Here is a 27,071-nt window from a genome sequence, read left to right as displayed (position 1 = left end):
GATGACGGCAGCAGCTCCTCCATTCCTCTCCCAGTGACCATGGCAACTGATGAGGCCGCAATGACTGAGATGCCAGCCATGGCACTGGCTGCTCCCTCCCAGGCAAGGCCAGCACAAGCTCCACCAGCCAGAAGGCAACTGTTAAGGTCATCAAGGCCAACAAGACAGAAGAGTCAGCAGGCTGCCTTCAATGCCGCTGCCAGCGAGATGGGAGCTCCAATATGTAGCACTCGCAAACGTAGGTTTAAGGCACCATGAGCACAAGAGGGACTGGTCACGGGTGATCTTTTGTTGTGTAATGTTTTGTTTATGTTTACTGGTTGGGAATGAAGGCCAGAGAAGCTTACATTAATTTGTTTTGATTGTAAAAATTAGATAAATTTTGTTTTTGACGTAATGGCTTAAGAATGCTTCACCTTTTTATATTTTTGGTGCAGGATATGCCAGTATGTATTGCTGGACATGAGTGGATCCAAATTTTATTGCACAGGCACTGAGTGGATTCTGGGTTCAAATGAAAGGGTCATTTCAGACATCCTGGCATTAGGTGGAAGCAGATCTTTGGTAGCCTAGCTGAAGAAGCATTGGACCAAGGCATCTCTGATGTCCCTGCCTCTCTGAAGAATACAGAGGTCTGCCTCCCCAACTTCAGCATTCTCCTCACCGTGCTCCTCTTCTGAATTACTACTGGATTCATCCTCTGTGGCCTGTGCAGCTGAGTCAAGATCCTCTACTTCCACTGGGTCCCCCCTTGTCAGTGCCAGATTGTAGAGAGCATAGTATGCAACAATTATCAGTGACATCCACCTTAGGGAACATTGTAGTGCTCCCCTGAATGGTCCAGGCATCGGAAGAGCATCTTCAGAAGATCTATGGTCCTCTCTATCACTGCCATCGTGGAGGCATGACTCCTGTTAAAATGCTGCTCTGCCTCTGTTTTTGGCTGGTGGAGGGGCGTCATAAGCTATCTTTTAGACAGATATCCCTTGTCACTCAGCAGCTATCCATCCTGTCAGGCTGGAGCACTGAATAGCCTTGGCATCTGGGAGGGTCTGAGGATATAAGCATCATGGGAGCTGTCAAGGTACATTGCACAGACTTGCAGAATCTATGGCCTGTGGTCACAACTATTTGCTCATCCATTGAGGGGTATCCCTTCCTGTTGATGAAGGCACTTGGCTGACCCATTGGTGCCTTGATGACCACATGTGTGCTGTCGATGGCACCCTGAACACGGAGGAACCCAGCAATCACTGCAAACTTTCTGGCTCGCTAAGCTTAGCTGGCATTGTCTGTATGGAAATGAATAAAATCATTACCCGCCTGAACAGAGCTTCTGTCACCAGTTTGACGCATCTGTGGACAGTTGATTGGACACTCCACAAAGATCCCCTACTGACCCCTGGAAAGAGCTGGAGGCAAAGAAGTTCAGGGCCACTGTGACCTTCAAAGGCACTGGCATGGGGTTTCCACCCACACAGTCGGAGGTGATCTCAGGCCCATTCATCTGACAGATGGAGGTCACAGTCTCCCTGGAGAGGTGGAGCCTCCTTCGGCATTGCACCTTGGACATATTGAGGCAGCTTCATCGCCGCCTGTAAACCCTAACAGCAGGGTGGTGTCGTCTTCTGCGGCCCCTTCCACCTTGGACTACCTGCTGGCCCTGCGCCCCTTGTGCTTGTGCCTCTCCTCCCACAGTCGCTCCCTTGGACGCTGCCTGGGCCAGAATTTTCTCGTTGACGTGCAGGGGCAGGCCCCGCATGCCGATGCATAAAATAACCCGTAGTGACATCAGGCGAGCATCCCGACATCACTGCGCGCCTTCGCGATATTTAGGTGGACGGGCACGTGATGTTCTCTGATACATGTCCGCCATTAATTAATGATCCAATTAAGGCCATTGAGGCAACAATTGTCAGAGATTTTTTGGGGTGTGTGCGATCTGCAGGGCATTGCACAGCGCAACGGGCAGGCGGGTAGGCCACATTTGTATAAACCTCAACGGGCAGGAAAAGGGGGGTGAGTGGGGTCGCAAGTGTTATTTGTCAGACATTTAATTGTTAACGTTACTGATACTTGCCTGTGTGAGCAGAAATACTTCAAAACACTTCACAGCTGCTTGGATAGGAGTAAAAGCCTTCAGATCAGGACTCTTGAATAAACATCATTTCTGGGTCCTTGCTGGTTTCAGGAAACCATCCCTTAGCCTGGGATTGGGAGTTGTGCTATCCATTGGAGGCACCTCCACTGAGGAGGAAGGGAGGGCTAGAAGGGGGAGGAGGCCAGGAGTCAACATTCAGCCTCCAGGGGAGCCACCTTTGGGAGGAGAGGTGCAGGCACAAGGGGCGCAGGACAAACAGGAAGTCCAAAGAGGAAGGGGCCACAGAAGACGCCACTGTTCTGCTGCCACAGTAAACAGGTGGCGAAGCAGCTACTTCAATATGTCAGGTGCAGTGCTGAAGGAGACTACGTCTCTCAAGGGAAACAGTCACCTCCATCTGTCAGATATTAGGTCCCGAGATCTGCACCAACTGTGTGGGTGGGCACCCCATGCCAGTGGTGCAGAAGGTCATGGCTGCCCTCAACTTCTATGCCTCCGGCTCTTTCCAGGGGTTGATGGGTGATCTTTGCGGTGTTTCCCAGTCAGCTGTCCATACTTGAGTCAAGCTGGTGATAGACGCTCTGTTCAGGTGTGCATTGACTTTCATTCACTACTACTGGGACGAGGCCAGCCAGACAGAGGGCACCAGAGGCTTCGTAGCGATTGCTGGCTTCCCCCGAGTCCAGGGGGCAATCGACTGCATATATTTGGCCTTCAAGTTGCCAGCAAGTGAGCCCGCTACTTTCGTCAACAGGAAGGGATTCCACCCCTTGAACGTGCAGAAAGTGTGTGATCACAGGATGCAGATTTTACAAGTTTGTGCAAGGTACCCAGGCAGCTTCCACGACACTTACATCCTCAGACACTCCCAGGTGCTGTGGCTCATCAGGGCTCCAGCCCAGCTGGATGGATGGATGCTGGGTGACAAGGGCTATCCCCTCAAAAGGTGGCTCATGATGCCCCTCCGCCATCCAAGAACAGAAGCTGAGCAGCGGTACAATAGGAGCCACACCTCCACAAGGGCTGTGGTAGAGAGAACCAAGATGCGCTTCTGATGCTTGGATCGCTCGGGGTAGGGCACTCCAATACGTGTGTCACTGATAGTGGTTGCATGCTGCCTTCTCCACAATCTAGTGCTGGAAAGGGACGACTCAGTGGACGAAGAGATGTAGACACAGCTGCTCGGGCTGCACAGGATGTGTCCAGCGGTGAGTCCGAGGATGAGCAAGTGCAGGAGAACGCTGAAGGGGTAGACACTGACCCAGCATACTCCGGGGAGGTAGGGACACCCGGCAGGTGTTGATCCAATGCATCTTTAGCTAGCACACCACAGATGGACCTCCAACACAAGCCAGGGCTGCAGGATCCCTACTCGATACCTGAGTGCAAAATCTACCTGGGTAGGAACGTTAACTAAGGGACTTGTCAAAAAAGCTCAATGTCAAACAACTCACTCATAACATCATGGGTTCCTGTCCACCTGCAGAAGTAAGGAATCATCCTGAGCCATGCTCACATATCAAAATTTAATGATTTAACAAAATAAAGTTCATGAACTAATAGCAGGGCAACATAAAACCACCAATAAGAAACCTCTGGTGCGCTTGCGGTGCTATGTCTAGGTGCTCCCACCTCGCTCGCACTGGCATCTGAGACAGCTTGCTCACTGTGCTGTCCTGTTGGTCTCGATGACTTTGGCGGCCGTCCTCTAGCCCTGTGGAGCCTTTAATGGCCCTGCCTAGGAGGGAGTGGCTAGTTCCCCAGCTAACATCTCCCCAGTTGCCGCAGCCTCATGGGATCCCACAGTCACGGCAGAGGGGCGGAGGAGCTGCTGCCCTCATCTGGAGTGCCCTGAGAGGAGCCTGCAGAGAGGACAGGCAGCTGCTGCGTCGACATGAGGTCGTTTTGGAACCTCCCTGCTCACTGTTAAATCATTAAATTTTGATATGTGAGCATGGCTCAGGATGATTCCTTACTTCTGCAGGTGGACGGGAACCCATGATGTTATGAGTGAGTTGTTTGACATTGAGCTTTTTTGACAAGACCCTTAGTTAATGTTCCTACTCAGGTAGATTTTGCACTCAGGTATCGAGTATGGACCCTGCTAGATGGATGGGCACCGAGCTAGGATACTTGGCGCCCAAACCATCTCCCACACTGGCACTGACCAGCTGAGGTCAATGCCGCTGTGAGGGCTTGCTGCTCCGAGCGCATCCCCAAGAAGCTCTGATTGCTCTCCTGAAGGAGCCTCTTCACGAGAGTCGCCACCTTAAGGTTGAATGGGCAGCTGTGTCAATATCTTTAATTGCTTTATTAATGATCTTAACAGGCCTTTGTCAGTTCAGCGGGTGCGCTCTGCCGAACTAAAGATCATCACCACGTCATTTTATGTGTCGGCGTGCGGGGCCTGCCCCCGCACACCGAACAGAAGACTCTACCCAATGGTTTCCACTCAGAACTGAGGTAAAGATTGAATTTAAGCATTTTGATTCAATCAGGTAAAACAAGTAATTAGAAATGCATGAACCAACACATGTTTTACAGTCTTCAGCTCGTGTATTTGAAGACAGGGGTCTTGTAAGATAAAGCCCGTGGCCTTTCCAATGCATTCCCATCCACCCCAGACTTGACTCCCAAATTACTGAGGCCGGGTTAATCATTGGTCACTTAAGGGCCTCGTTCTGCCTCCACCACTATTTTACTCATGGCAGGGGAAGGCAGAGTCCAGGCAGGTAGCCCAGCAGTTTTCACTGTGCAGGCTGCTGTTGGGCAAGAAGGAGGGGAACCTCTTTTAGGGGTCCCATCGGGCCATCAGAGGCACCCACCCTTCCCCCAAAGATCCTACCTCTTTTTAACCCTATCCCCACCTCCCAGCCTCTCAAAATTGTTCCCCTACCTCATCGCCCTGGCTAGGGTCTGCCAGCCAGACTGTCTAAAACCCTGTAATTACTTTTAAGTCTGGTCTCTATGACTTCTTCTTCTGGGCTGCATGTAGTCCCAGTAGTGGTCTTTACTCTAATGTGGTGCTGCTGGGACTACAGGACAGGCCAATCAGATTGTCCGGCAGCTCTCCAAGGCAGGACTTCTTCCCAGATAGGGTGAAAGTCTCACCCTGAAACAATTAACGCTGCTCCCAGTGTAAAATGGCTGTGGGATAGTCAGCTTTTGGGTGAGTGGGCTGGAAACCAACCAATCGCAATTTTAATTTGCTCAACTGAACAGCTAGGCAGCAAAGACACCAGCCAACACTAATGGGGTCCTATATGCACATATATTAGATCTCAGTAATAAAAGACATCAAATTTATTAGGAGCCCTGAGTAGGAAGTGCAATGAGTTTTCTGCCTGGTCAACTCAACAAGGAAATAGATTGATGCCAAAAGAATCCCAACAATGAAAGTTTTAAAACAGTGTTTTTACTTTCCTGGGCTTCTCCTGCTGGAACAGATCAGAAATTGGCTCATGGTTTTTCATTAGGTTTGACCATTAAAGTCAACAGGGTCTTCATTATTTGCTTGCGGGTGGGAAAATAACTATTTTTTCTTGCTAGTAGTTAAAATCCATGTCTTTCTCTCTGTTTGAATGGAATGCTAAGTATAATTGCCTCCCTCTCTTGGCAACAATCAGAACCATCTGCCTGTTTTTTCACAGTTCTTCTTACAATAATGGATGGCTAAGAAACTTAATATCTGGCTGTTACATTTTGTAGGAGTACACTTTAACAATAAAAAAATTTGATTCTTGTTGATCAACATGGAACTAATTGTTTGTTCTTAGATATACAGAGGGTGAGAATGCCACCCTTTAGTCCATTTAATGTACAGCATAAATGATATACATGAAATATTTATAAAACACATTAGTAAAACCAGAACCAATGAGTATTAGAATATATTCTTGGCAAGCATTTATACCACTAATAATTGCACCAATACTGTATCACTCTTACCACTATAAATATATATTTATTATTTGGGCCACAAGTTAATAATGCCAATAAAACATTTGGGAACACAATCTGGAGGGAAGGCTTTTTCATGTTAACTTAAAAATGAAACTTGTAACATAAGACTGCCAGTAAAATACCTGAGTTTAGGATGCTGAAATTGGTGTTGTTTGGAGACAGGCTGTTAGTTCTCTGAAGCCTCCGACTAGATCGTTTCCCTGACCAGTTAATTGACAGAACCTCTGGTTTCACTGGACCCTGTCTACAAACAAGAGATAAAAGTTAGTCTTCCTGCTGATTTTATCTTTAGCCTTTTTTAAATATAGGAGTTAAAGAAGTATCTCCAAAGACTATGATGTTATCCAGCTTCCTAGGAGACAGATTCTTTGCAAAGCTGCAGGAGCATTCTTTCTTCTCTTTACAGCAGCCCGTTAAATGCCACATAAGTCACGCTTGGCCAATGAAATTAATTGCTAGAAGGAAAATACTTTGTTAGTAGTTGATTAATTTAATTACTTAATAAAATTTTATTTGTATGTGCTATATGCCATATCTATTTTTGTTTTCATCATTCTTTTAAACATTAAATCAAGTTTGAAGAATGGCAGCTCCTCAAGCAGCTCAGGGAACTGTGGATCTGTGATGAAAAATCCACCTATTGGGTAGCTAGATGATTTACGAGTGCTATGACACAGCCCATGGTAAATGCTGAGCTGCTCAACTCCCAAAGGGAAACTTGAAACCACTGCCACCGTTTTGTGATTTGTATAAATTTCGAGATGCATGCCTTGAATTCAATAGTAATAAGACCACCGAGTCTTACAGGTTTCTTACAAAACTAAATTAAACCTTTATTAATAGAAGAAATGATTTTAAGCACACACATAGATCTACAAATTACTACTATGATAATTTCTAAATCCCCTAGTTAATCTAACTCCCAGTTACACCTTCTTTAAGGTAACAATACGACACATAGGGCAGAATTTGCTGCCTGCCGGGTGGGCAGGCCTTACCCAATCTCTGGCAGGCGGGGAGCTGATCCCCGCCAGAGAAGCGGGCACTGCTGCCATTTTACATGGGTGGGCCAATTAAGACGTCTGGTGGGAAGCGCTATGCGCTTCCTGTGCAGGTGGGGGGGGTTCCCCAAAAACGAGAGTACGCTCTTTCGCGCATGCACACAGAGCGCACATCTCCCTGAGGCTAAATGCTACCTCACGGAGATCGCTTACACTTTTAAAAATACGAAAATTAGAAAAAACAAATTCCCTAACATGTCCCCCTCAAGTGACGATGTCACGTGAGATGGGACATGTTCATGGTTTACATTATAAGTCTATTAAACTTTTTAAATCCTTGCATGAAACCTCAACCCACCGGTGGATGAGGTTTCATGTTTTTTCTATTGCCCACCGGGGCTCCTGGCCTGCCCGCCAACCTTAAGGTTGGACGGGCAGGTCCCTTAATTGTTTAAATGATCCTGTCAATAGCCTCAATAGGCCATTGACGGGTCAGCGGGTGCACAGCTGATTTGGCCATGCCCCCACCTTCCTGAAAATTTAAATGGGATTCCCCCGACATCATCCCATGTCATTTTACACGTTGATGAGTGGGCCCCGCCCCCTGCTCGCCAATGGCAAAATTCAGCCCACAGATTTTAAAGGACCTAGGAAAAGAAACACAATACCCTGAACAATCCAATTCAAAGTGAGTTTTCTTAACTTCAGTTCTTTGTAGACAACAGCTTGAAGTTTAGATGTTGGAGACTTTTCACACTTGTTTTAGATCTTAGAATGTCTACCCTCATACACAGCCTTCTCTCCTTTATATCTATTTTCCCCTTTGAATGCAAATTCCCACTGTTTCACTACGTCTTTGGACTTTACCACTCTAATAATAAAAATCTCTTTCAGTACCAATTTTACCAGTACTCTTTGGGAAAAATAAACATAATGGGCAGAATTTTTCTGTCAGTGAGCTGGGGGCAGGGCCTGCTTGCTGACATGAAAATGATGCGGGATGATGTCGGGGGTGCTCCCCGATGTCATCCCACCCCATTTAAATATTCAGGAAGGCGGGCGGACAGCGCAATCAGCTGTCTGCCAACCGACCTGTCAATGGCCAATTGAGGCTATTGACAGGATAATTAAGCTAATTAAAGGCCCTGCCCATCCAATCTTAAGGTTGGTGGGCAGGCCAGGAGCCCCCCAGCAGGCTTCTGATAAAACATAAAACCTCATCCACCGGCGGGATGAGGTTTCATGTCTGTTTTAAAAAACTTTAACAACGTTTATGTGATATTTATTAACATGTCCTATCTCGTGTGACATTGTCAGATGAGGGGGACACGTTAATAATTTTTTTATTTTTCTATTTTTGAAGTTTATAAAACTTTCAGTGCTCTCCTTGAGACAGCACTTAGTCTCAGGGAGATGTGCACCATGCACGCGAAAGAGTGCATTCTGACAGTTGGGGAATCCCTCCCCCCCCCACACAGGAAGCGCGTAGCACTTCCCATTGGGCAGCCCCTGGGCAGGCCTTAATTGGCCCGCCCAATCAAAATGGCGGCAAGGCCAGTTTCGGTGGCGGCGATTGGCTGCCCACCCACCACTACCAAGCTGGTGGGGACTGCCCGCCTGTCAAGGGCAAAATTCTGCCTACTGTTTCTTAACTTCTCCTAGCTAGATGGAACATTTCACCCCTCCTTTGAATCCAAGCTAGTCTGATTTATTTAAAATTCAAATATTCCCTTTACCTCTCACATTCTAAAACATCCCCCATGTTTACCTAATTTCAAATGTAGCTCATCTTCTGATACATCAAAGACTTCAGACCAGCTGCCTTTAATTCAATTAAGTCACACACAAACACACACACACATAGACACAGACCCCATTTTTACTCTACAATAAGTTCTAATAATATTATGAAAATTATTATATCTTCCTGACATCCGCCTCCTTATTAAAAAAAATGAACTGTCATAATTTCAAAACTATGGCTTCATTTTCTGAACGCATCTTACATTACCTCCTATAATTATTACACTATTACAGTACCAGATGCATGTGTTAACATGACAATGTATACACAAGCCGTTGGTATCAACAGAAATCATTCTACTCCAGTGTCCAGGTTTTTAAATATTCAATGTTTCTTTTTAAGCTTCAAACACTTGACACACATCTACAATCAGGTTTTTTTCATCCCGTCTCATGCATAATCTGTAGATTAAATGTTTTCAGTAATTAACTCCACCTGAATAACATTGCACTTCCATCTCAAATTTCCTCCTGAAACTTTAAAGGATTGTGGTCTGTAGAAACAATTGTTTCTGATGAATTGTTTGCAACATAAATCTCAAAATGCTGCAACGCTAACACCAAACCCAAAGTCTCCTTTTCAGTCATTAAATATCTTCTCTGTTATACATTCAACTTTCGTGAAAAATACCCTATCGTTTTTTTCAATTCTAGCGTCATCTTCTTGTAACAGTACGGCCCCAATACCTATTCACTTGCGTCAACGGCCAACTTAAATTGCTTGACGTAATTGGGTACTGTCAAAACTGGTGTTGTAGTTAATATAGTTTTCAAACTGTCAAATGCTTCCTGACACTCTTGTGACAATTTAAACTTCTTGTTCTTTTTTAATAGCTCAGTCAATGGAGCAACCAGACGACTAAAGTTTGATACAAATTGCCGATAAAACCCACTCATGCCCAGAAATCTCAAAACGTTTTGTTTTGTTGTAAACACAGGGAAATCCACAATAACCTTGACTTTCACATCTCTCAGAGCCGCATTACCATGTCCAATGGTAAGGCCTAGATACATAACTTGTGCTTTTGCAAATTCACTTTTAGCCAAGTTCATCACTAAATTAGCTGCCTTGTAATTGAGTAAATAATTGTTCCAGATGTTGTAAATGCTCCTCCCACATCTGACTGAAAACTATCAAATCGTCAATACAAACAGCACATTTGCTCAGACCTGCAATTACTTTGTTTGTCAGTCTTTGAAATGTTGCAGATACATTTTTCACATCAAATGGCATAACTTTAAACTGATATAGTCCATCTGGCATCACAAAAGCCGATATCTCCTTTGCTCTCTAGTTTCTCTTCTGTTCTGGAAAGTCCATTACAAACATCTTATTTGATGGATTCAAAAAATATAAATACATTTCAATTATTAAGGAACCATCTGGATCCTGCAATGTTCTAGCGAATCAATATGCCTACTGAACCTATCCCCAACAGGAAAGGAAAACAAAAGTTTTCTTCAAGTAATTAGTCAATTTTCCTTCCAGCAATCACTTATCACTGAGAACAGATGAAGCTGCAAGGAGTTGTGCTATTATAATTAAATCCAGTACTTACGTGTAGTCAGTCATCAGCATTTCATTCTGGTTGGCTTGTTAAAAATCCTAATTTCTAAGATTTTTTTACATTAAAGGGGAAAAACAATCAATTTTGAAGTACAGATGTGTTGAAAGTTAACCAAACTGTTTTTAAAGTAAAATAAAGTTCCATGGGAAGTTTCACCTGGACTCTAGAAATACATTATAGGACTGAACAATAAAGGGGCATGGATGGCTCACCCCCACTGAAGGCAAAATCGCTGTGGAGCCAAAATGCTCCACATAAACGCGCCCAACAGCCATAAAGCACTGCCTACCAGCTAAATTGGGGAGGAGGTCCCACCCTCTGGAGCTGTTGGCCAATCCGATTGGCTGGCAGCTCCATCAGTCTTGGCAGCAGCAAGAGCGCATCACTGGCCACTGCCAGAACTGCAACAAGTAAGAAGAAGAAGGCCATGGACCCCCGGAGCAGGTAAATCCAGGGTCATGGACAGGGAGGTGTTAGGAAGCTCAGGGAGGGGGCTGAGGGGAGGGCAGGAGGAAGGTTTAAGGCTGCGGGCGGGTAGGTAGGAAGGGGGCTGTTCGATCTTGTAGGGGCCACCCTCTGATCGGCAAAGGTCAGCCACTGAAGATCAAATACCCATCCCTTCCTTCCCGCCCTTTGAAGAACTTTGTTAGAAAATCAGGCTGCCCATTCCCACCCAACTGCCCATGCCAAATGTTTTATGGCATGGGCATAGTATTATCAGGGTCAGTTGGCTTGGTAAAAAGCCTAATTGACCCTTGATTACTTATTTCAATATGATGGGTTGGATGCAGATTTTGGCGCCTGCCCATTCTCTGCATTATGGGGGTGAACAGGAAGGTGGTGGAGTGGTCACCCAGCCCACTTTACGTGCCCCTCCCAGCGAAAACACACCCAGTGGGCGCATGTAAAATACAGCCCATAGTTTGGGGCATTTGGAAAGACTCTTGCAATTCTAAATTTGCCACTAGAAGGATCCAATAGTCAATAAGATGGGGACTAAATTCTTCACTTGTTATTTGAAAATAACACAGAAAAATCATGAGGCCCAAAAATGGGCATGAACATCAAGATGCAAGACTAATCTGCACCCATTGCTTCTGACATAGGCAACGCACATAGGCAACTTTATGCTGCCTGCTAATTTAAGTGATAGTAGCATGCAGCCCAGTGCTAAACAAGCTCTGAGTAGCTGCATACTTTAGAAGGGTCCCCAAGTTTGTGTGAATTTTGCACCACTTAAAGTCAACCTGCACCTGATAAAGGGAGGTGCATTCTGGCAGGTGCTGGAAGAAGCCTGGAAAGGTATTCTGAGCAGGAAAAACACTGACTTATGGTGAAACAGGACACAGAGCTGCTCCAATGTTCTCAGACACAGTGTAGGAGGCATTGGGGCAGGAGGTGGACAGGAGCAGAGAGGTCCTTTTGTTCTCATGGGACCAGGCCCTCCGTACAGACACTGTGAAAGTAGTGGCAGCAGATAGCCGTCAGGGTAACTGCCAGAAATGTAGCCCTGAGCACCTGTAGACAGCACTTTAATGATCTCACATGAGTGGCCAAATGCATCTTCAAATTCCATATCCTTACAACTGAACCATTAGCTTCATATGCTGCTCAATACACCACTCCAATCTTCACTCATCTACCGACAATTACAATCAACTATGACTCAAATTTCAGATTCATAGCTTCAGGTGACCTTCACGCATGTCCAACAAAAACATGTATTTATATATCACCTTTCACATATAATATCCCAAGATGCTTCACAAGAGCATCACAACACCATAACAAAATTAGACACCAAGCCACATAAGGCACTATTATAAGGCTGGTCAAAGAGTTAGGTTTCAAGGAACCTCTTAAAGGATGATGGAAAGGTAGAAAAATAGAGGTGTTTAGGGAGGGCACTCCAGAGATTAGAGCCTGTATGCAGCTGATGCTGTGGCCACTAATGGTGCAGCAGTTAAAATTGCTGCAAGCCTCATACCCACATCTAATTGTTTGCACGCTGTGCCAGTTATTCAACTATGACAGACACACCACCCAACACATTGCATCACATTCACTGACACACTTCCCTCTCTCTTTCTGGAAAAGATGGTGCATGATTGCAGGGGACAGGCATTACTGCAATGGAGGGGACAGTGCTGACCATTGGAACAGCTGTGACTGAGGTGCTGGATTGTGGTAGGGCTGAAATCATCGAAGATAACTATATTCATACCTAAACCTCCTTCTTATAGCTCAGCTCCCCCTCGTCCCATAATCTCTTCTGATTTACAAATTTCAGATGGTATAAGCATGTATCTCATGATTTCAACCACTTCCTTCATCATAACCTTACCCTTGTAGCTTTTTCCTTTCAGATACTGAAGAACTGCAACCTGGCTAGCCTGCTGCCACTACTAAGGAGCATGGAGGGGTCCAGCAACAATGTGGCACAGGGATTTATGCAGAGTTTAGAGAACATTCTTTCTGGCTGGAAGTTGAGGAGAACTCCATGAGAGCAATTGCAGACCCAACCATGATGCAGCATCTGATGGCCAAGTTCTCAGCTTCCACTACAAACAGAAGCAACCCAGCATCTGAGGGCTGTAATGGCAATGCAAATTGAAGTCATGCAATATCAGCTTCTTGTAATGCATGTGCAGCTTGGTGCTAATGAAGCTCAGACTGCTGCCAACATGCTACAGATACCAGTGCTCAAATGGGCTTACAGATTCACAGCAGTCCAACAAGTTGCCAGAATTACTGAGGCAGTGATCTGGTGGAGCATCAGTGGCTTCATGAAACATGAATCTGCTGTCTGCATTGAGGATGACAGCATTCATCTTCCCACCACTTTCACTGCTAGTACTCTTGCTGTTGCCCATCAGCCAGACAGCCCAGATTGCTGCTGCCTATGTCTGTGGAGCCATTCAAAGCCAGGTCTCAAGACACACAGCATCTCGAGGTTGCCCTGAAAACCATCTGAAGGTCAGTAGCCTTCCACCACCTGGGCTGAAATAAATGGGGTAGCACTGTGTAGGAGAACTAGGCTTGGAAAGGGCACCTGCAAGACAGTGACTAAGACCTGGATTTTCACTACCAAGGCAGAGAGCACAAATCAGGAAATTTTGCGGCTCGCTGCATCTGCCTTGGGAGAAACTATCTTGAATGGTACAGTCTTCATTCTGGGGCATGGGTAGGTGTAGGATAAAGTCGGGCCTGCTGCCCCCGAATGCAGATTGGAGATGGCCACAGGAACTTCAGAGTGTCGAGGCAGGCTGTTTAAAGCGCCTGCCCTGGTTTTCCAGGACTTCTTCACAGTTGCTTTATTCAATTTTAGGCCCTCTACCTCTCAGCCCTCACATCCCATCATCCCCTCCAACCCCATCCCCAGGCTACCTCCAAGCCTACATACCAATTTAATGCCAACTCTTGCCCACACCCACACACCCCATGTCTCTTTTCTGCCCCATGCCAACTTAATGCCAATCTGTGCCCACATTCCCAACCATGGCCCCTTATAGCCCCACACCAAGTTAATGCCAACCTATGTCCAGCCCACCCATCACCTTGGCCCTTACACCATCCATGCCAACTCACCCAGTATCCACCATGGGCAGACCTTGGGAGCCATGCTGAGATGAAATAAATACTCTAAATAGATATTGCAGCCTTCACTACATTAATAAAACACTTTCATTCATGAAAATCCATTCAAATTTTTAAACTTCTTCAAGGTATCCATTAATCCTTATAAAAGCATATGAACTTCTCTTCGTAACATCTCATCAAAGCAGTTAATCCATCAAAAACCTCTTTGAGCTGTCAATTAAAATGTGGACTTAAGAGCACCCTGCTGAGATAATTATAGTTTGTGGAAAGCAGCTAGGCATTCGTGATGATGTCTTTTTTTTCATTCATTCACGGGATGTGGGCTCCATTGGCTAGGCCAGCATTTATTGCCCATCCCTAGTTGCCCTTGAGAAGATGGTGGTGAGCTGCCTTCTTCAACTGCTGCAGACCATGTGATGTAGGTACACCCACAGTGCTGTTAGGAAGGGAGTTCCAGGGTTTTGACCCAGCAATAGTGAAGGAAGAATGATATATTTCCAAGTCAAGATACTGCGTGGCTTGCGGGGCAACATCCAGGTGGTGGTGTCCCCATCTATCTGCTGCCCTTGTCCTTCTAGGCGGCAGTGGTTGTGGGTTTGGAAGGTGCTGTCTAAGAAGCCTTGGTGAATTCCTGCAGTGCATCTTGTAGATGGTATACACTGCTGCCACTCTGCGTCAGTGATGGAGGGAGTGAATGTTTGTCGATGTGATGCCAATCAAGCGGACTGCTTGACGGTGTCCAGCTTCTTCAGTGTTATAGGAGCTGCACTCATCTAGGCAAGTGAGGAATATTCCATCACACGCCTGACTTGTGCCTTGTAGATGGTGGACAAGCTATGGGGAGTCAGGAGGCGAGTTACTCGCTGCATGATTCCTAGCCTCTGACCTGCCCTTGTAGCCACAGTATTTATATGGCTAGTCCAATTCAGTTTCTGGTCAATGGTAACCCCCAGGATGTTGATAGTGGGGATTCAGTGATGGTAATGCCATTGAACATCATGGGGTGATGGTTCGATTCTCTCATTTTGGAGATGGTCATTGCCTGACACTTGTCTGGCACAAATGTTACTTGCCACTTGTCAGCCCAGGCCTGGATATTGTCCAGGTCTTGCTGCATTTGGACATGGACTGCTTCAGTATCTGAGGAATTGCAAATGGTTCTGAACATTGTGCAATTATCAGTGAACATCCCCACTTCTGAACTTATGATGGAAGGAAGGTCATTGATGAAGCAGCTGAAGATGGTTGTGCCTAGGACATTACCCTGAGGAACACCTGCAATGATGTCCTGGGGCTGAGATAACTGACCTCCAACAACCACAACCATCTTCCTTTGTGCTAGGTATGACTCCAACCAGTGGAGTGTTTTGCCCCTGATTCCCATTGACCCCAATTTTGCTAGGGCTCCTTGATGCCACACTCGGTCAAATGCTGCCTTGATGTCATGGGCAATCAATCTCACCTCACCTCTGGAGTTTAGCTCTTTTGTCCATGTTTTAACCAAGGCAGTAACAAGGTCAGGGGCTGCGTAGCCCTGGTGGAACCCAAACTGGGCATCATTGAGCAGGTTATTGCTAAGCAAGTGCTGATAGCACTGTTGATGACCCCTTCCATTACTTGACTGATGATGGAGAGTAGACTGATGGGGCGGTAATTGGCTGGATTGGATTTGTCCTGCCTTTTGTATACAGGACATACATGGGCAATTTTCCACATAGCCGGGTAGATGCCAGTGTTGTAACTGTACAGAAACAGCTTGGCTAGGGGCGCGGCAAGTTCTGGAGCACAAGCCTTCAGAACTATTGCCAGAATTGTCATGGCTCATAGTCTTTGCAGTATCCAGTGTCTTCAGCCATTTCTTGATATCACATGGAGTGAACTGAAGTAGCTGAAGACTGGGATCTATGCTGCTGGGGACCTCCGGAGGAAGCTAAGATGGATCATCCACTCAGCACTTCTGGCTGAAGATTGTTGCGAATGCTTCAGCCTTATCTTTTACACTGCTGTTCTGGTCTCCTCCATCATTGAGGATGGGGACACTTGTGCAGCCACCTCCTCCAGTGCGTTTTTTAATTGCCTACCACTATTCACGACTGGATGTGGCAGGACTGCAGAGCTTAGATCTGATCTGTTGGTCGTGGGATCGCTTAACCCTGTCTATCACTGCTGCTTATGCTGTTTGGCACGCAAGTAGTCCTGTTTTATTGTTTCACGAGGTTGACACCTCAGTTTTAGGTATGCCTGGTGCTGCTCCTGGCATGCCCTCCTGCACTCTTCATTGAACCAGCGTTGATCGCCTGGCTTGATGATAATGGTAGAGTGGGGGATATGCCGGGCCATGAGGCTACAGATTGTGTTTGTGTACATCTGCTGCTGCTGCTGATGGCCCACAGCGCCTCATGGATGCCCAGTCTTGAGTTGCTAGATCTGTTTGAAATCTATCCCATTTAGCACGGTGGTAGTGCCACACATGATGGAGGGTATCCTCAATGTGAAAGCGAGACTTCATCTCCACAATGACTGTGCAGTGGTCCCTCCTACTGATACTGTCATGTACAGATGCATCTGCGACAGGCAGGCTGGTGAGGATGAGGTCAAGTATATTTTTCCCTCTTGTGGTTCCCTCACCACCTGCCGCAGACCCAGTCTAGCAGCTATATCATTTAGGACTTGGCCAGCTCGGTCAGTGATGGTGCTACCAAGCTACTCTTGGTGATGGACATTGAAGTCCCCCAACACCCAGAGAATATGTTGCGCCTTTGGCCCCCTCAGTGCTTCCTCCAAGTGATGTTCAACATGGAGGAGCAGTGATCCATCAGCTGAGGGATGTGGTAATCAGCAAGAGGTTTCCTTGCCCATGTTTGACCTAACGATAGCCCTTGGGGAAATGCCAACAAACAGCTATGGTAATTGCAAGAACAGAGTTTTTCAACTCTCACTGACACAGGCAGCATTTTTATTAATTTTTAAATGACTGAGGATTTAAATAACTTCACATCATGGCAGTTCAGGTGCATTTATGTCCACTATAAAATATTGTCACTTCCACTCTGTGAGTTAAGACCCTTGCGAGAGTGAAAATGGGGTCTGTTTGAACCCAGCACTGGCCCAGCTAAATTCAAGTTTCCTTCATGTGTGTTGTGCCCTACCCACTTTCCACTACCAACCAAAATGGAATCTATCAGAAATGGGGCAGGACTTCAATATCCAGGTCCTGCACACCAATCCAGGCCTAAGAAAATGCACATGATTCCTTTCCCTGCTCTCAGTCGCACGGTTGCAGATCAGCCTCAGATTTCAGTGAGCACTTTCACACTGTCCCTTGCTGATGTTAAGGTAAGAGATTTGCTCCTTGAAGCCCCTGCATGGATATGGCCTCTAGCTCAGTGCCCTTTCCACTCTCCTCTTCCCCACTCTCTGAGCAGATTGTCCTTCTCTGTATTGCATTCACTCATTCTTCCTGTCTTGTTGCAGGCCAGGGGGCTGGTAGGTACAGCACCTAAAACGAGGAGCAAGTGGTCTGACCAGAACCATTGAAGTTAGAACCAAGACCTTTAACATATGCAACACCATTTTCTGTTGCCTTCACCAATTTTAAACAGCAGTATACAACTAACAGCACTTCTATAAACTCAGACAGAGCCAGTAGAATCAATCAGTTAGTAACTTGAAAATTGATGATCACCCTCTGAGCTGCTGAACGCATGTTCAACTGTATGACGTTATGAGTGCAGAAGTTGTGACATTGAAAATGGCAAGTGTTGGTGTCAAATCAGCATTGCATGCTGACTGGCATCATGATCTGCATACCTCCAGTACACGTTCCTAACATTCAAACGAATGCTCTCCTGAAAATGTGTGTGCAGCAATGCACCAATTTGATATCAAAAATGAACCCCTATCACTGAAAATATGGGCACTAGACAGCCAAATTTTACCCCCAATAACTTTTTTTCTCATAGTAATTTATTGTTTGCTGCATGATAGTTTTAAAATATATTTAAAAAGTAATCTATTCTCAATTGCAATTAGAAGGTAGTTTTCAATAAAGTTGGACCAATGAAAACCAGAAGTCATTTCATTTTTAGCTGAACAAAAGTGATATCCGTATTTATTATAGATTCCAAAATATTGGAATATGTTCCAAATAGTGTTAACACATGAAGAGGGAACTAGATAGAGTACATACCTCCGCTATACTGTGTTAACTTATTGTTATTACAATTACACAGCTCTCCCTTGAGATTTTTTCTCTGCCTGGTGACGCCCTGTATCTACAAAGCTGAAAAAATAAACCTTTTTATCAAGAGCTTCCATTTGACTGAGGAGGTTTCAAGCCAATCTATATCTAACAACCTGCTCTGAAAACTCTGCTCACATTTTGACAGTTGTGACATTCTACCACAGAGCTGAGACAATTCACAAAATTCTAAAACAATCAGCAATATTAAAACAATCCACGACATTCTTAAAAATAGTTCAATTCATCCCATCTCCTAAAGTTAATGGATGCTTTAAAAAATTCTAGGATCCAGATCCGGATCGGCATCCTCACCAGAAAAACTAATCCTTGGGCCATACCCTATCTTTGTACCAAGTTTTGTTGAAATTCGTTCATTAGTTTTTGAGATAGACAAACAGATTAACAAACGGAGTCGAAAACATTACCTCCACCCACCTCCAGTGGGGGAGGTAAACATTTACATTTTTCAGTGTGTTTCGAAGTGTGGATGGAAAATACATGTTGCCAGAACTCGTGCAAGAAAATAAACGTTATATATTCTCTTTGTACATCCCATGGCTTTTACAGACTTCCTTTTACTTAAAATAAAGGAAAGTTGACTATAATTACAGTTTAAATTATAAGTCTATGACGCCCCGCAATTTTAGTGTGATTTTTTTTAACTATCACACATCATGGTTTTTATTCAGTTCTGTTTTTGAGTTGTCAAACATTTAGGAGGCAAGTCAGCTTTTCTGAAGTTATTTCATTTCAATCGTCATTTCCACCTTTTTCAAGGGCAACTTTTTTGGTGTCATGATATGCTTGTGCTGTTTTCTCTTGATGTAGATCTTTACATATTGTCAGGAATTGTGGAGTTTGAAGCCCAACAGAATCAAAAGCAACAATATTTTTTTACACGACTGATAAACCGCAGGAACATGACTTCACTGATTTTTAAAAATTGTATATATCTGTTACTTTGCAAGGTGCTGGCATTCATCATTCCCTGCCAAGGTAAGGCAAAGGCCTCAGTACCATTTCAATTGGTACTCACGGTTTCAAGATATTTCTGTAACATCCTCGTGATCTTCTATGTCCCTGAAGAAAGAACCTACAGAATAGGTGTATCCTCTTCTTAGATACTTTTCTGAAATTTAGGATCCAATTGTCAACTTCTCACTCCCTCAGCACAGCTGAAATACAACCAACTATATTTAATTACTAAAATGGGCATAGGCTTAGCAAATGGCATTCCAAAATTGGAGGGGTGAGTGTGGCTGTCATGTTTTTATAATGATATTAAGCACCAATCATTCATAAGGGATTGGGTAAACACAGGAGTTCATCTATTGAGAATAGGTACTTGGGAACATTTATACAGAAGTATCAAGCTAGAAGACATTAGAGCTGCAGAACTGTGCGTGTGCTCTGCTGAACACAAAAGTGAAACTAAAACTGGATCGCATCACACACTTCCTTTCTAGTGATGTCTTGCTGAAACCCCTTAATATCATATTACAACATCCACCTTTCTTTTTAAAGATACTTTCCACCCTTCCAAATAAGTTATAGCAAATGTTCATGTTTAGTTACCATTACAATAAGTGTTTAGAACTGATAAGTCAATGAGTCTCTAAAGCATAGAGGTAATCTGCTGGTATGCCCAGATCTTGTAATGAACCTTGTCTGGCGGTGTCTTTAATTGCTCACAGTGATCTGTGGGATTGTCCTTTTTGGATGTCATTTCTGGTTTCATTAGAGATCTTCCCCTCAAAGAAATAGGATTGCTTGGTGGTTGAGTAGCTGGAATGGATCTGACTTGTCCTCAGCTACACCTCATCTTTGTGTATAATGGCTTCATAGGACCTTGGTTCTGAACAAATCTTTGTCACCCGGCTGGTTGGTACATATCTTCTGTGGGATCCTGGATGCAAATTTATTGTCCCAATTGTAAACCTGGCAATTCTGTACCCATATTTTTAACCGTGGACTTTGGTTATCTTCTCTTGCAGTTTTAAAAGTTTCTCTCTAGTTTCTGAGAGAGTAGAATGGGTAAGAGTTGCTAGATTGTCTTTCGAACATGAGCCCTGCTAGTGGTGGAATAGTTGCACTTAAAGGTGTCACCCTCAGAAGTAACATTGTAATGTGTAGATATTGCTTGGTCTGTCTGCATTTGAGAAATAGGGATCTCACCATGTGAATGAGGAGAAGAAGCAATGTGATTGATATTCTAGTTCTCATGCGTATCCTGAAATGGCTTACAATAAATTGCAGACTGTTATTCGTAATGATCTCTTTAGGTGCACCAAATAAAATGAAAATAGCACTTAAAGTGTGCACGACAGTTGTGCTTAACATATTGTACAACTGTCAAAAAATGAGGTACTTGGCAAAGTAGTTAATGATGATGATGAGGACAGTACCTTGCAGATGACAGAAGTCAGAATTTTGGACCAACAATGGGTAGGAATTTCAAGTGGAATTAGTGGTCCTTAGTGCTGACTTGGCATGTGCTCTTGACTTGCCTCACATTTCTTGACAATAACTTAGATGTCATTTTTCGTACTCGGCCAATAGACTACATTTCTCCGAGCTTCTTGTCTGATCTAGGCCCATGTGTGAGTGATGAAGTTATTGAAGAATATCAGGTCACAAAGATTCTGTATGATGACCTGCCTGTCTTTAAAAATGACTCCCCAGAAGATGCCTAGCTCATCTGGTAAGGTCAAAATTATCTCACGTGTTTGTAGACATGCCAGATTGAATCAGGCCAGCCTTTGATGATGGTTTTCCACTGTTCCTGTACTGTGGAATCTTTAACCATTTATTTTTGTAGATGCTGGCATTTGTGTTGCCCAAGATGTACCAGATCAATTGGCGGACTTGCATTCTCCTGTAAATGTAATGTTGCAGCTCTCTTGAAACTGCCAATTTTGTCGCAACATTATGGTTATTTCGATGTTCGGTTGTGGTCAAAGGAGCAGTTTCTGAGGTTGAACTGCCTTGTGATGTCCGACTAATTCCATAGATTGTCACTAGTGTAAGATCACAGCGTACCGGTAGACCTGTAATCACTGGCCCTTTAGTCTCCATGCTGGAGAGCATCTGTGGCACCCAGGAGGATTTATGGTACTTGCATTCCAGCATTATGGAACATGTGCATGGAATTAGTGAACTGTTGTATGCTGAAAGTTTCACAGTAATAGGTTTCACAATGGCGTTTCATGTCTTTTAGAATTTACAGGGGTAGTATATAGGCACTTGCCCCTGTGGCAATACCCAATTACAAGGAGTTACCAGCTTTCTTATGGCAAACACCCATGTATATGTTTCTGAGTTGGTGATTGCATCCATTCCCATGGAAACATTCCAGCAAGATTTGCTAGACAAGCCCAAACATATAGCATGGAAGAGCGATTCAAGCATGGGCATAAGTACGAAGTGATTGTCACAGATCAATGAAGCTTACAACCCCAATTGCTGATGAACTTACTAGAACACCCAAACCCAGCAAAATATGTGGGAGTTGTGGCCTCTGCATGCAGCAAGGAAAAGCCTAGCTTTCCTTCAATTCTGCAAGGCATATAGCAGAAAGGGCCTTTGGAAGTGATGATGCACTAGAGCAAAGGCTGATGCAGCTTACAAAGAGCCATGCATTGATCCAAACAGACCATACACAATGGGTACTTTCAGGCAATAAGAATGACTGATTGGTATCCCATCAGAAACATATACAAAGGTGTCTGACACATCAGAAAATGATGATGATGTGCACGATGAGACAAAGAATGATGTGCACATGTTTTATACTCTCAAGCACATGGAAAACATAGATACCTTCTCACCATCTGAAGCGTTTGGTGAGGTTTGACTTATCTGCCGTAAGAAAGCTGGCAACAAATTAAGAAATTGCATAAGACCTCGGTTAAACTGCAGTTTGAGGGTGGGATACGAAAGTTATATAGACAACATAAAAAGCGCAAATGGATTTGCTACGATCTCTCAAAAATGTAGGGTTACAATTATGAAGAACAACTTGAGAAGAACTTGAGAAGTTGAAAGCTTTCTTCATCAGAATTGTAAAGGGAACAATTGAGGATTAAAATTAAGGCATACATTAAGTACATAGACAAAAGAAATGCGGGAAAAGATAGAATATTAAGAGATTAGGAGGAAAGTCAAAAATAATTAGGAAGGCAGACAGGAACTATAAAACTAAATCATCAAGGAACATAAAACAAAATAGTAAATTATTTTACAGGCACAACAATAAAAAAGGAAGATTATAATGGAATAGGACCGTTAAAGGATAAAGAGGACAATGCCACAAGTAACAATTGAAAGATGACAGAAATAATAAATAATTATCTCACTTTGATATTTACAAGGAAGATAGAACAGATAGACATGACATTGAATGATGAAATGAATAATGAGATAAGTGCATTTAATATAAAAAGAGGATGTTTTGAATAAACTAAACAAACTCCAAGTAGATAAAACCCCGGTCCAGATGGATTGCATCTATGTAATTTAAAAGAATCTAGGGCCAGGATCTTTCCCTCGTCGGGCGGGCTCAGAGAGAGCGGGTGGAGGTGGTCGGGAAGCCGACTGCTGCCCGCGATGGGCTCTGCACCACAATTTCACATGGCTGGCCAATTAAGGCCCGCCCTGCGTGGATCGTGAGTGGCTACTGTGTGGGCAGGGGGAGGAGGGAGAGCGGGCCTGGCTTGCAGTTTGTGCATGCGTGTGAAAGAGTGTTACAATCTCCCTGAGGCACAGAGTTATTGCGCATCATATTACTGGCTCGCGCCTGCACGCCGAACGTAAAATTCTGCCCTAGGGAAGAGATAGTCTAGGCATTGTTACTCATATTTAATAATTTGTTAGAAAAGGTGTAGTGCCAGAGGACTGGTAGATAGCTAATGCAATTCCTATATTTAAGAAAGGGGACCAAACATGTCCAGGGAATTATATACTAGTCAGTTTAATGTCAATGGTAAGAAAAAAAGAGAATCCTTGCTAAAGAAGAGAATATAAGAACTTCTAAGAAATGAAAAATATAATAAGGAATAGTTTGCATGGATTCAAAAGGGTAAATCTTGCTTGACTGGCCTTATTGAATTTTTTGAGGAAGTAACAGAGAGCGCAGGCAATGACAATACAATAGTTGTAACTTACCTGCCTTTTCAAAAGGTCTTTGATAAGGTGCCCCATAATATACTAATGAATAAGATGGGAGAATGTGGAATCAGGAGCCAAGTGGCAGAAGGGATTGCTTGCTGGCTTCAAGACAGAAAGTAAAGATTGGGAATAAAGGATAGTTATCCAAAGGGGCAGATGGTATGAAATGTGTTCCACAAGCATCAGTGCTGAGACCACTGTTCACACTTTACATTGATGATTTGGACTTTGGAATCAAAAACTTAATTTCTAAATGTGCAGATGACTCCAAATTCGGGGGGAGATCATCAAACTGTTGCAAAAAAGCTGATAAGGAATTAAACTGGATGGACCACCTGGCACCGACTGAGGGACTGAAAATTATAACGGGAACACAGCCCTGTTGACCCTGCAAAGTACGCCTTACTAATTGCCAAAATTGGGAGAGCTGTCCCACAGATTAGTCAAATAACAGCCTGACATAATCATACTCACTGAATCATAGAAAATGTCACAGACATCACCAACACCATCCCTGGCAGGACAGATCCACCAGAGGTGGCGGCACAGTGGTATACAGTCGGGAGGGAGTTGCCCTCGGAATCCTCAACATTGACTCCAGACCTCATGAAGTCACATGGCATCAGGTAAAATATGGGAAAACTCCTGCTGATTACCATTGCCTACCATTGCTTCCCACCCCCCCACCACCCTCCCCCCACCCCACCCGCTAATGAATTGGTACTCCTCCATGTTGAACAGAATGTACTCTGGGTGGGGTACTTCAATATCCATCACCAAGAGTGGCTCGATCACACCACTACTGACCAGGCTGGCCAAGACTAAGGGACATGGCTGCTAGGCTGGGGCTGTGGCAGGTGGTGAGGGAACCAACGGGAAGCAAAAACCTACTTGACCTCATCCTCACTAATCTATCTGCTGAAGATGCATCTGTCCATGACAATATCAGTAGGAGTGACCACTGCACAGCCCTTGTGGAAACAAAGTCCTGTGTTCACACAGAGGATACTCTCCATCATGCTGTGTGGCACTACCACAGTGCTAAATGGGATAGATCTCGAACAGATCTAGTAACTCAAGGCTGGGCATCCATGAGACACTGTGGGCCATCAACAGCAGTACAGTTTTATCACTGTCCCAAGACATCGCTGCAGGAGTTCCTCAGGGTAGGACTAACCATGGGGATGTGCCCTGATGATTATACTATGTTCAGCAACATTTGTGACTCCTCAGATACTGAAGCAATTTGTCTCCATATGCAGCAAGACCCAGACAACATTCAGGTTGGGCTGATAAGTGGCATGTAACATTTACAACACACAACTGCCAGACAATGTCAATCTCCAACAAGAGAGAATCTAAGCAACACCCCTTGACATGCAAAGGCATTCCCCATTATCAACATCATAGGGGTTACAATTGACCAGAAACTGTACTGAACTACCCATTATAAATATGGTAATTACAAGAGCATGTCAAAGGCTGGGAATTCTATGGTGAGTAACTCACTTCCTAACTCCCCAAAGCCTGTCCACCATCTCCAAAGTACCAGTCAGGGGTGTGATGAAGTGCCCTCCACTTGCCTGGATGAGTGCAGCTCCAACTAGCTCGAGAAGCTCAGCACCATCCAGGACAAAGCAGTCCACTTGTATGGCACCCCATTCACCACCTTAAACATTCACTCCCTCCACCACCAACACACAGGGGTAGCAGTGTGTACCATCTACAAGATGCACTGCAGTAACTCACTAAGAATCCTTCAGTAGCCCCTTCCAACCCCATGACCTCTGCCACCGAGAAGGCCTATTGCAACAGATGCATCGGGCACCACCACCTGCCAGTTCCCCCCCGAGCCACACATCATCCTGACTTAGACCTATATTGTTGTTCCTCCACTGTTACTGGGTCAAAATCCTGGAACTCCCTTCATAACAGCACTGTGGGTGTACCTACACCAGATGGACTGCAGTGGTTGAGGAAGGTGACTCACCACCACCTTCTCAAAGGCAATTAGAGATGGGCAATAAATATTGGACTAACCAGCATTGTATAAAAGAATATATTTTTAAAACTCCAGGAACCTTTAAAAATAGTGGGCAGGACTGGAATCTAGAAGTCCCAGCCCAATTTCTGATCAATCTTATTTTCACTAGAAGTAGGTGAATGAGGGTGGGATGTGACTCTCACACATGGGAGACCCTAACTCAGCAGGGCCATTTGAACTCTGTTCTGGAGCAACCTTATTATTGAGTATGTGTTACAATTGTTTAGATTAGTTGTAAATGCTTGTGAAGGCTGGATAAGGCCTGTGAAACTGTCAAACTTTCAAGTTAGTTAAATAGCCTGTTCCTTAGAAATTGAAAAAAAATGCCTGCCTGCGTTGGTGTGTTGAATAATTCTATGCCAGCAGCTTCAATAGCTGTTTGTTCACATAACTCTAAATGTTAGCCTTATAGCATTATTAATGCTGGACTGCTTTCCCTATAATTGTTACAGTTTGATTGACAGCTCAAAGAGATGTTTAAAGCATTAGTTGTCTTTGATGTGGGGTTATGAATACAAATGTTTGTTTTTAAAAGGGATTAAGGACTTTCGGGGTTTTAAATGTACTGAATGAGCTTTCACAAATTATAATTTTGTTTTATAAAGTGAAGTTGGTGATAGATATAGGGTCCCCCTTGTCCTCACTTATCACCCCACCAGCCTCCGCATTCAAAGGATCATCCTCCGCCATTTCCGCCAAATCCAGCATGATGCCACCACCAAACCCATCTTCCCTTCACCCCCCCCATCGGCATTCCATGGGGATCATTCCCTCCGGGACACCCTGGTCTACTCCTCCATCACCCCCTATTCCTCAACCCCCAGCTATGGCACCTCCCCATGCCCACGCAAAACCTGCCGCTTCACTTCCTCTCTCCTCACCGTCCAAGGGCCCAAACACTCCTTTCAAGTGAAGCAGCATTTCACTTGAATTTCCCCCAAGTTATTCTACTGTATTCGTTGCTCCCAATGCGGTCTCCTCTACATTGGAGAGACCAAACGTAAACTGGGCGACCGCTTTGCAGAACACCTGTGGTCTGTCCACAAGAATGACCCAAACTTCCCTGTCACTTGCCATTTTAACACTCCGCCCTGCTCTCTTGCCCACATGTCTGTCCTTGGCCTGCTGCATTGTTCCAGTGAAGCCCAACGCAAACTGGAGGAACAGCACCTCATCTTCCGACTAGGCATTTTACAGCCTTCCGGACTGAATACTGAATTCAACAACTTTAGGTCTTGAGCTCCCTCCTCCATCCCCACCCCCTTTCTGTTTCTTCCCCCTTCCTTTTTTTTCCAATAATTTATATAGATTTTTCTTTTCCCACCTATTTCCATTATTTTTAAATCTTTTATGCTCCCCCACCCCCACTAGAGCTATACCTGGAGTGCCCTACCATCCATTCTTAATTAGCACATTCGTTTAGATAATATCACCAACTTCAACACCTCTGTGTTCTTTTGTTCTTTTGTCTGTGACATCTTTTGATGATTTGCTCCTATCCTAACACCCCCCCACCCCTCCACTTCTCCCCGCCCCCACCCCCCCACCTTAAACTGGCTTATATTTCCCTCTCCTTGTAAAG

General features: G+C 44.5%; 1 protein-coding gene across 1 annotated transcript in view; it reads right to left on the bottom strand.

Moving 5' to 3' along the window:
* Window positions 1-27,071, bottom strand: part of LOC121278831 (N-terminal EF-hand calcium-binding protein 1-like) — a 273,038-nt gene that overhangs the window by 76,595 nt on the left and 169,372 nt on the right. The window contains exon 7 of the mRNA XM_041189290.1: window positions 6,187-6,308. Within this exon, the coding sequence (XP_041045224.1) occupies window positions 6,187-6,308 (122 nt within the window). The remainder of the gene's footprint in view (window positions 1-6,186; window positions 6,309-27,071) is intronic.

Source organism: Carcharodon carcharias, chromosome 6 (genome assembly GCF_017639515.1).
Source record: "Carcharodon carcharias isolate sCarCar2 chromosome 6, sCarCar2.pri, whole genome shotgun sequence".
Lineage (NCBI taxonomy): Eukaryota > Metazoa > Chordata > Chondrichthyes > Lamniformes > Lamnidae > Carcharodon > Carcharodon carcharias.
This window is presented reverse-complemented; position numbering and strand designations above follow the sequence as displayed.